Genomic DNA, 11,328 nt, shown 5'->3' with positions numbered 1-11,328 from the left:
ATGCATAAGACCACAAAAGAAAAGTCTTCGCAAAGGTGGTTTTACTCAAGCCCTGTAAAATGAGTAGATTGCTGTTAGTGTGTGTGATTAAAGGTGACCACAAATTGACCCCTCTTCCCACTGAGAGCTGAAGTCCAATTCACTCCCTCTTAAATCCTTTGTGACTTGCTTAATTGATAACACTTAGCATTAGTGACATTCTAGAACTTCCAAGGTTAGGTCATAAAGCTTGCAGCGGCTGCCTAGGAAGCACGGAACAATCTCTGGGAGCCCTGAGCTTCCATGTAAGTCCATTAACTCGGAGACGACCATGCTGGAGAGGCCACACGTGGGCAACTCTGGTTGACCATGCTGGAGAGGCCACACGTGGGCAACTCTCCCAGCTGAGGCCAGCCTTCCAGTCAGTCATCCTTGCCCAAGTGCCTGACACGTGGGTGACAGTTTTAGACTCTCTAGACCAGCCCATCCTCCAGTTGACTACCACCAAGTGATTTTTATCAACATCAACAGAAGAATCATCCTTGCAAGCTCAGTCCTGCTCCAATTTCTGACCCACAAAATCATGAGATATGATGATTGCTATTTTAAGCCACTAAGTTTCCAGGTAGTTTGTTATGTGGCAATATATAACCAGATCATGAGGCTCACAAGTGGGGAAGAACGCTCCATACAAGGCTATCACATACTCTTGCGCTCCAACCAAGTTGAGCTCTATCATTCCCCACGGATACGTGGCCCACGTCTGCCCCACTGTGCCTGCCCCACGCTCTGACCTCCTGCACAACCCCCAAATTCCAGATCTTACCTGACCTCTTTCCTTCTCATAGCCTTCTTCAGTTCTCCCAGCAAAATGGTACTTTCTGCCTTCTCTGAACTTGTATACTTCCACCTCTCCAATGCCTCCCTAGGGTGGCACTGTCCCATTTTCCTCCAACAGTACAAATCTGTGTCTACTGTCCCAATTAATTAACGGTGGCCCCCTCACTCCCCAAAGTGTCCCATCCTAGTCAATAAACCATAAGGTCACCCCGTGCTTAATGCACTGCTTTGAACTGCAGTTAGTTGTGTAGAAGTTTTTCTCCTATTCTAGATTGTATGGTTATTCAAAGAAAGCAAGTACCATGCCTTTCCTCCGATAAACATCTACTGAGCACCTACAATGTGCTGCCTTGTGTACCTGTACCTTCCCCAGTGCCTTGTGGAACGGAGGCGGCAAAGGGTCAGATCAGCTCGCGGGCTGGACTGAGCCGAGAACTGATGAGAACGAAGACCCACCCTTGGAAAAGGTTACTTCCAGGTTGGTTTACTCCAGAACCAGAAAAAAAGCAGTGCAGAGGGTTCCTGAGATAAAAAACACATGGTGTGGACTTCCCTGGTGGTGCAGTGGTTAAGAGTCTGCCTGCTAATGCAGGGGACACAGGTTCGAGCCCTGGTCCGGGAAGATCCCACATGCCATGGAGCAACTAAGCCCGTGCGCCACAACTACTGAGCCTGCACTCTAGAGCCCGTGAGCCACAACTACTGAGCCCGCGTGCCACAACTACTGAAGCCCACGTGCCTGGAGCCTGTGCTCCACAACAAGAGAAGCCACCACAGTGAGAAGCCCGTGCACCACAACGAAGAGCAGCCCCCTCTCACCGCAACTAGAGACAGCCCGTGCGCTGCAACGAAGACCCAATGCAGCCAAAAATAAGTAAATAAATAAAATAAAATAAAATAACTTAAAAAAAAAAAGAAAAAAAACACATGGTGTGAGAGTACACATGACCGCTGGGGCCTCTCCTTTTTCCTTCTGGAATCGCACCCAAAGCTTGGGCCCTGTGCAGAGTGAGAAACCCACCAGGTCAGTGGAGCTCAGGACCATGGTCCATTACCTTTTAGGCTGGTGGAGGAGAGGGGGCAGTGTCATGTCAGTCTACGTCCGGGTTTTTAGACCCTGTTTGCTTGCTGCAACATTTACATTACCTGGTTACCAGTGGTATTTTTCTTTCTTTGAAAGTGGACTTACTTAATTTGTCAGTGCAGCAGCCTAGCCATGGCTAACCAGAAAGACATTCAGTAAAAGCTTAATGACAGAGGTCAGTAGCATTAAGTCACTGCTGAAAGCCATGGAAAAATTTAACCAGCTTATGTAGCTGGTAAAGGCTAATGGAAATAAAATGCTAAAAACTTGGGCTTCCCTGGTGGCGCAGTGGTTGAGAGTCCACCTGCCCATGCAGGGGACACGGGTTCATGCCCTGGTCCGGGAAGATCCCACATACCGTGGAGCAGCTGGGCCCGTGAGCCATGGCCACTGAGCCTGCGCATCCGGAGCCTGTGCTCCGCAACAGGAGAGGCCACAGCAGTGAGAGGCCCGTGTACTGCAAAAAAATAAATAAATAAATAAAAATTAAAATGAAAACCTATATGATTTCTAGACTGTGCTTCCAACTCAACCATTAAATTTGCTAAATGTTTCTTTTATACCTCTGGTCTTTATTTATAAAAGTGAAATCTCTTTTCTCCCCCATAAGGTCTTAAGCCGACTTAGGGTAGCTCACTACTGGCATGTGACCCTTCAATGTGAAATATTCTTAGAAAATGAACTGTTACCCATAAACTCATAACAAATTTTATAAGAAGAAAAGACTGTAATTTTATTTTCAGATTTTTGGAAATAGTTTTCAAAAAATAAAATGACAAGAATACATACAAAAACTGAAATCATTCACCGAACTATGAATTCTTAGCAGAGGAAAGGACTTTTGAAGTACATCTGAAAACACGGATCACTTCTAAAATGTCCCTCTCACTTGTGCAACCAGCCTCCTCAAATCTTTCCCAAATTTGATGAACTTCATCTCATAAAAGTAACACAAACCATTTTTAATCATTTAGAACAAAAGAAAGAATAAAATACAGGAGGCAGGCCTCTCAAGTTACATGCTTTTAGAGAAAACTCACATCCTTGCAGCAGCTTTGTAATATGCAGAGCGCAGTACTGGCTTCAAAAAAAAAAAAATGACTCTGTACTTGCATTATTTAAATGTGAAGAGCAGCTGTCAGCTTCCTCTATAAAAATTAGCAAGTGATATTCATTCAAGTGCATTAATTTCACTGTACTTCATATGGTTTTATACTTAGGATGAGGCAAAAACAAAACAAAAAACAGCTAGCACAGAGCTATTAATAAAACAAATAGTAATTATTGAGAGATGTAATCAAATGAAAATCAATCCTGGATAACAAAACAGATTTCTAATTACATAAATAAGTTTACTGAAAATTTCCACTACTGGAAGATCCTGATTACAATAAAGAAATACATACAATGGGAATGGTAAGTAAACGTGATGATTTGGCTCCTTTCTGAAGGTCTAGTGGTCCAGCTGCTGGCCATACGAGTCTCTGGGTTCTCAACGAAGGGTGACCAGTTCTTCTGAAGAGGTAGGATGAATGGCAACAGTGTTATCGAAGTCGGATTTTGTTGCTCCCATTTTTACTGCGACCGCAAAACCCTGCAGCATTTCATCACATCCAATTCCCTGCATGTGGATCCCAACCACCTGCGACAGAAAAGACAAAAATCCTTCAAGTAAAAATTTTTATCTCCATAATTGTATGAGCCAGCTCCTTGTAATAAATCTCCTTCTAGGTACACACACACACACACACACACACACACACACACACTCACACACAATTTTTTTTATCAGGTACACTAATAAACTTTTTATTAGTCATGAGAGATACCTGATATTTAAAAACCTCTAAAAAAACTTACATCTCTAATCCCAATACAGCATAACACAGCCTACATGGCCCGCGCAGCCCTGACGTCCCTCCCCTGCCTACCTCACTCAGCTCTCCCCACTCTGGGCTCACCAGCTTTCCTCCTGTCCTGAGTATTCGCCATGCTCTCCCCTTTGCACAGGCTGTTCCCTCTGTCTGGACACTCTTTCCTCCCCTCTTTTAAGTGTTAAAGCCCATTCATTCTTCAGATAGCTACACCTGCCTTCCTGACCAAGTTAAATTGTCCATCATGTGAGCTCTCAGTCCCAATATTTCTCCATCATGGTTCTATCACAACTGCAAAGTTGTATTCATCTGGGGACTGGACAATTACAGTCCATCTTTCCCAGGAGATGTTAATCTCTAGATGGAGGGGACCCTGCGCACTTCTGCTCCTCACTCTACCCTCCTGGCCGAGCACAAAAACAGCCCTTAGAGGCACTCAGCCCATACGTGCTGGCTGCCTGGACAAATGACCAACAAGAGGCATTTGTTTCAAATCACATTTTTCAGTCAGGTTTCTAAATATATTTTAAAATGACTAGTTAATATTCACCTCCAGCAAATACTTTTAGGGTCAGTAGACTACTGAAAAGCAAAGTTAGAGAATATAAAACTTAGCCACAAAAATACGTTGCTTAAAAACAAATCAAGGATATCCTTAATATTAATGAACACTACACGTAAAAATGATTGATGCAAACTTAATGTTATACGTTTCTTTACAATTAAAAAAAAAGTGTATCTCAAAATAAGACAAAGAAATCCCAAATCATGTACTGTATATACAGTCAGCCAAATTTTTAGATAGTGTGATCTAAATTGAATTTACAAAGAGCTTCTGGTGATAGCAGGAGCCTTATGTTATTTCTCTCCATACGGTATCCCAGTTCTTACTCTTCAGTTGATTGTCAGGTGATGTTTACCAAATGAATGAATGATAAATGGCATAAAGAAATAACTGATATGAAGAAATAAGTAAGGGCCTTGCTGATTCAACAACTGGAAATCTCAGGCTACTGAGGAACATTCAGGGCAAGAAACAGCAACCTTTATCTTCCTGCCAAACCACTTACTTTCTTCTCTTTGCACTGATTCTCTGCTTCTGTCAACTGTCAGTGATGTTGATTTTTATAAGCCAGAAGCCAGGGACCATCTTGTGGCTTTCGGTGTAAGGGCCACTGATTTAGATACAGACTATGTTCTTTTTTAATAAGAAAAGTTGGAAACCATACCTGAATCTTCAGTTAAATTACTGTTCCTCACAAAGCCATGTTCCCAAGGCATATTGCTAAGTTCCACTTTAATATTTAATTCAATTTATAGAAAAGCCCAAGAGGCTGACCTCATATCAAAACAACACCTATTTCAAAAATTATTAAAAAAAAAAAAAAAAAAAACCTGTTCAAATTCAAACTCAAATCACAATGAGATACCACTTTGCACCCGGTAGGATGGCTACAATAAAAAAAGACAGTAACAAGTGTTGACGAAGGTGAGGAAGAACTGGAACCCTCGCATGTCACTGAAGGGAACATAAAATGACACAGCCACTTTGGAAAACACTTTGGCAGTTCCTCAAAAAGTTAAAGCAAAAATAGATAACTGATTATCTCAGAACATTTTACTAAATAAACTTCTTCCTCACTGATTGGTTATGTTAATATGTTAAGTCTAAATTTTTTACATTAAGTTCTTACACTTACCAATATTTCTGAGTTGCCTATCTATGCTGGCCTACTGGTCAATGACAATCCCGACCTCTCCCTTTTATATTTTACATGCTTTTTTTTCCACACCGTGTGGCTTGCGGGATCTTAGTTCCTTGACCAGGGATTGAACCTGAGCCACAGCAGTGAAAGTGCGAAGTCCTAACCATCGGACTGTCAGGGAATTTCCCGCCCTCCACTTATGTTTTTAAAGTAGTGGAACCTTCTTTCTATGTGAAATATTATGAAGAACCGCAATAGAGAGAGAGAGACAGATAAAGGTGGGACTGTGCCAGTTGAATCAGAGAAAGCTTTACCTGGTCTTTCCTTACCACCTCACCAAAATACCCCATCCCTGCCAACCTTGAAGACAGTCTTGAGCTTACTGGATTTTTCCCATACCTTTTCCTCTTTGTTGGCACAAACCATTTTCATCACACATTTTGTTTTCCTTTTGGTAACTGCATGATACATTGGGGTAAAGGTGGTGGAATAAATCTTCACGTTTTCTTTTCCATATTTATAAATGGCCTCATCTATAATGCACAGGGGGGGAAAAAAGCATCTATCAGAAACTTAAACAATTCCACTGAGCTATCAGAGAGATGGCCAGAAATACATAACCTGAATCAAAGTACAAGGAAATATCAAACAAAACCACAATGAGCTGGGGCTTCCCTGGTGGCGCACTGGTTAATAATCCGCCTGCCAATGCAGGGGACACGGGTTCGAGCCCTGGTCCAGAAAGATCCCACATGCCGCAGAGCAACTAAGCCCATGCACCACAACTACTGAGCCTGCGCTCTAGAGCCCACGAGCCACAACTACTGAGCCTGTGCACTTAGAGACCATGCTCTGTAATGAGAAGCCTGTGCACCGCAACGAAGAGCAGCCCCCGCTCGCCGCAACTAGAGAAAGCCTGTGCGCAGCAACAAAGACCCAGAGCAGCCAAAAATGAATTCATAAAATATATTAAAAAAAAAAACCCACAATGAGGGACAATCTACAATATAAATGTCAATGTCATGAAAGACAAAAGACAGGCTGAGGAATTCTTTCTCTTGACTAAAGGAGACCAAAGAGGTATCAAAACTAAATATACTACATTATCCTGGAATGAACCCTGGACCTGAAGGGAAAAATGTTAAAAATGAAATTATTTGAGATAACAGGCAAACTTTGAATAAGGTCTAAAGTTTAGATAATATTGTATCCACTTAAATATTCTCATTTGAAGCTATGCTTCTGTAAGGGAACGGCCTTGTTCTTAGGAAACAGATACTGAAGTGTGTGTGCATGTGTATAGAGAGAAAATGATACAGCAAAAGTGTTACCAGTAGACAGGAGTCTTCTGTAGTATTTTTGCAACTCTTCTTTAAATTTGAAATTAGTTCAAGTAAAAAAGCTTAAAAAATCAAACAGATAGGGTGGAGTGGGGAAAGGAATTATACTCTCAAAGTACTAGTAGATGGGGAGGAAACTGGACCTGTGATGAGAAGTTAGTAGCTAAAAAGAAATATAACTCGGGGGCTAAGATAGATTTAGTCAGCTGACACACACCTAGTTTAACATTAGCAGAGGAAGAGAAGAAACCATAAATGACCTTTATTTTTAAACACCTACCTTCTGTGAGTCCCACTGTCCCAATAGGGGGGTGGCTGAAGACCACCGTAGGGATGTTGTCATAGTCTAACTTGGAATCTTCTTTGCATTCAAAAAGTCTATGGGCAAGTTTTCGGCCAGCAGCAATCGCAACTACAAAGATATTTTTAAATCAGTGTTTAGCTTATTGTTCATCTTAACATAGCAGGATTATTCTACTAACCGTTTATCCATCTGGCTTAACATACAAAGTTCTGACAAAGTCTTCTGTCAATGTTCATTACAATATCTAGTTCAATATAATAAAAGACCTATGAATACCTTAGTTAACAATTCAAAACTATTGGCTTATGTGAATTCTGTACACTCTATTATGACCAAAAAAAAAAAAACAAAAACAAAAGACACATTTACAAGTTCCCAACCATCTGGCAAGTCACCTCTTAATGCAGACATTAGCTTTTTGATATATTTATGGAGCAAACTACATTAGTTTCGAGCATCCTCAATTCTACTTTATAACCACAGTCATTTCACAGGAATATTTTGTTTCTTTTTAAAATTATTTTTATTTCATATTGATTTTTTTTTAAAGTTTATCCTCCTTTGCCTGTTTTTATTTCTAACAGTCAAAAAAAAAAACCACCTGAGTTCAGTAAAAGCATCAGTTATTAATTTTAACTTCAAATTGATAATTTTTTTTCCAAAATAAGGTATCAGTAGGATACACAAGAAAGTTTTTTCACCTCGACAAAATTTTCAGCTGTTAGATTATGTTATAAAGGTTCTGAAACTTTGCTTGTTAGTTTGCTTTTGTGGAGAGAGCTTCCTAAAAGAGCTAAAAAGTTTTGGGTGTGTGTTTCCATTCTGAGTAAGACCCGGGCCATTTTGGAAAGGATGGTGAGGGCCCGGAGGGGTACAGGTGAAAGCAGATGGATGGATACCACCAGCAGAAGCAGGACAAAGAGCTTGAAATGACGCCAGTTAACTCATGAAGTAGGCTGAAGTATGGGATTCTGAGGATGGGGATCAGGTTGTATCAAGACTAAACAGTCATACAAGAATACCACTTCCGGGCTTCCCTAGTGGCACAGTGGTTGAGAGTCTGCCTGCCGATGCAGAGGACATGGGTTCATGCCCCGGTCCGGGAAGATCCCACGTACCGCAAAGCGGCTGGGCCCGTGAGCCATGGCCGCTGAGCGTGCGTGTCCGGAGCCTGTGCTCCGCAACGGGAGAGGCCACAGCAATGAGAGGCCCGCGGACCGCAAAAAAAAAAAAAAAAAAAAAAAAAAAAAGCCACTTCCTTCCACTGTCACCAACACAACTCGGATTCTAATTTACAGCATTCTTCAGAAGATGACTGTATCATCTGTATAAAAATTTCAGTCTTCACCAAGCATTTTTAAAATCTTTTAAAGAAAAATAAATACTATTCAAAGCATTTTTAAAGGAAAAAATGAATATTACTCATAACATGTCAGGTTCCCAACCAACATCTATCTCAACACATTTTACCATTTTGATGACATGAAGACACTCAGCCTTTTAACTCTGCTTGAGCTGATTTGACTATGAAGAGCTGAACAGTTTTTTGGGTTTTTTGCGGTACATTGGCCTCTCCCACTGCGGAGCACAGGCTCCGGACGCGCAGACTCAGCGGCCATGGCTCACGGGCCCAGCCGCCCCGCGGCATGTGGGGTCTTCCCGGACCGGGGCACGAACCCGTGTCCCCTGCATCGGCAGGTGGACTCTCAACCACTGCGCCACCAGTGAAGCCCTGAACAGTTTTATATAACACACAGAGCCTCCCTTAGCCCCCAAAAGAAGAAACATTACCTGGAGTAAGAAGAGCTTTTCCACACACATCCCCAACTGCATAGACACCTTTTACATTCGTATTCTGGAATTCGTCTACTAGGATATGACCTTTGTCATCAGTTTGAATCCCCTAAAATTGTAAAGGGACAACATGTAAGTATTTGGCCCATCTACAGAAAAACAGCAGCTCACATCTCTGGATCCACCTCACTTCAGGCACCTCTTCAGCCTGAATCTCCAAGAAACCACAAGACTCAACCACAAGATGAAAAACCTCTTAGCAAGCTGGCAGGTTTCATATCTTTTGCTTACTTTAAAAGGTAAATATTTAACTCAGTTTTGAGGAGTTTTAACAGGATTTGTCTTTGCATTGTACGATTCAGCTGGCCAGGCAAGCCTGAAAATGAATCACTCAACTATCAGACATGGTACTTGGCATCCCCGTGGAGTCCACCTAAGACAGTGATTTTCAATTCCTTGGAAGTGCTCCTCCTGAAGTATGCTAACTCATACTTTAGACAGGCACAGCCTGAAGCGGTCATCAAAAGCAGACTTCTTTGAAGTTTACAGTTTTATCTTTAAAAATCCAAGCAAAATTTGTATTCTACTCTAAAAGATATCAATGTTTCCTTTAACCAAAATTTCTCCCTATACATTGAGTCAAATTTTTGCCCCAAGAATATGTGTCATGCTTATCTTGTGGCTTTGCAGATCCCCGGTGTATATACTCCCACGTGAGAAGTAGAAGGCCAGCAGGCATAGGGAGTAGGTAGTGTAGTGGTTAAGAGTAAAACCTTTGGAGCTGGGAGATCTGGGTTCAAGTCCCAGCTCGGCCACTTACTAGTTATGAGACCACCCATCTATCAACAAATACTTGACCCACACCCCAGGCTACTATACTTGGCTGTCCTTCAAAATTTAAAAGAACAAATAAGAATGCTAACTATAGCACTGGTAGATGAGCTTCACATCTGTACCCATCCCCGAGTGCCACAATGTCCATGACGAGTCACACAGCCATCCATTAGGATTAGAGCTGCAGACAAGAAGAAATAATTATAGGGCTTTAAAGAGACAGGTATCATAGTAAAAAAGAAATTTGTAGGGAGAAGGCTAGTCAGGAAATGGCGAGACGATGACCTGATCTAGGGTGATGACACCAGAAAGGGGAAAAAAAACCTTTATTTCCATTCCAAAGGCAGAAGCAATGGGATTTAATGACAAACTGGACACGTGGAATAAACAGAAAAGAATCCAACAGAACCCACTCAAGTTTTGGGGGGTCTGGGGTTGGATCAGGGGAAATCACAGGACTATTGACCGATTCAAGAAGGTTTTAGGCAAGGAAAGTGGTCAAAAGGTACAAACTTCCAGTTACAATATAAATAAATACAATACCAGGGATATAACGTCCAACACAGTGACTACAGATAACACTGCTGTTAGGAGAGTAAACCCTGAGTTCTCAACACACAGAGAAAATTTTTTCCTTTTTTCTTTTCTACTTTTATTGTATCCACATGAGAAGATGGATGTTAGCTGATCCTCTTGTGGTGATCATTTCACAATGTATGTAAATCAAACCATGGTGCTGTATGTCCTAAACTTATGCAGTGATGTATGTCAGTTATTTCTCAATAAAACTGGGGGAAAAAAAATAGAACATCGTAGGCAGACTAGGTCAGCTTACCAGTTTGTTTAAATTCAGGCCCCTGGAGTTTGGGTCCCGTCCAATGGCCCAGAGTAGACAGTCAACATCTGGAATGGTGGTCAAGGTGGGTTTCCTACCAGGAACTGAAGTGACCATGCAGAGTTCCAGGCCTGAAGACGTTTTTTTAACTTCCTTGACCTATTGGGAGATACAGTTTGTTAACTGGGGGTGTGGGGATGGGAAGGAAAGCAAATAAAGAGGAAGCTAGAATTCTTAACATTTAACAACTCTCCACTGAATCCTACATATGAGTCTTACACGCTGACACATTTAGTTTTGCCCAAAAGCCACCAACACTGGAACTCTCTGGAACCAAGATGATATCCTAGGTGGCCCCAAATCAGCCAGCAGCCGGAAATGTCAACTCATATCAAGACCCTAATGCTTCAGCTTAAAAACAAAGTACTTGGGCTTCCCTGGTGGCACAGTGGTTGAGAGTCCGCCTGCCGATGCAGGGGACACGGGTTCGTGCCCCGGTCTGGGAAGATCCCACATGCCACGGAGCGGCTGGGCCCGTGAGCCATGGTCGCAGAGCCTGCGCATCCGGAGCCTGTGCTCCGCAACGGGAGAGGCCGCAACAGTGAGAGGCCCACGTACCGAAAAAAAAAAAAAGAAAGAAAAAAAGTATTTTAAAGCGTACTTCTTCAAAACTGTGATAAAATTTTAAACCACAAATCTAAGCACAGTGATTTGCAGCTGGAATCGGGGGAGGAAACG

General features: G+C 42.1%; 1 protein-coding gene across 1 annotated transcript in view; it reads right to left on the bottom strand.

Moving 5' to 3' along the window:
- Positions 1-2,610: 2,610 nt before the first annotated feature.
- The window catches only part of GSR (glutathione-disulfide reductase), a 44,609-nt gene continuing 35,891 nt past the window's right edge, over positions 2,611-11,328 (bottom strand). Inside the window, exons 9-13 of the mRNA XM_004277139.3 lie at positions 10,591-10,749; positions 8,919-9,030; positions 7,104-7,235; positions 5,883-6,016; positions 2,611-3,545 (exon numbers count right to left, since the gene is read on the bottom strand). Coding sequence (XP_004277187.1) covers positions 3,396-3,545; positions 5,883-6,016; positions 7,104-7,235; positions 8,919-9,030; positions 10,591-10,749 — 687 coding nt within the window. The 3' untranslated portion in view covers positions 2,611-3,395. The remainder of the gene's footprint in view (positions 3,546-5,882; positions 6,017-7,103; positions 7,236-8,918; positions 9,031-10,590; positions 10,750-11,328) is intronic.

Source organism: Orcinus orca, chromosome 21 (genome assembly GCF_937001465.1).
Source record: "Orcinus orca chromosome 21, mOrcOrc1.1, whole genome shotgun sequence".
In the NCBI taxonomy this organism is placed as follows: Eukaryota; Metazoa; Chordata; class Mammalia; order Artiodactyla; family Delphinidae; genus Orcinus; species Orcinus orca.
The sequence above is the reverse complement of the archived record's forward strand: the minus strand, read 5'-3'. Positions and strand labels throughout refer to the sequence as shown.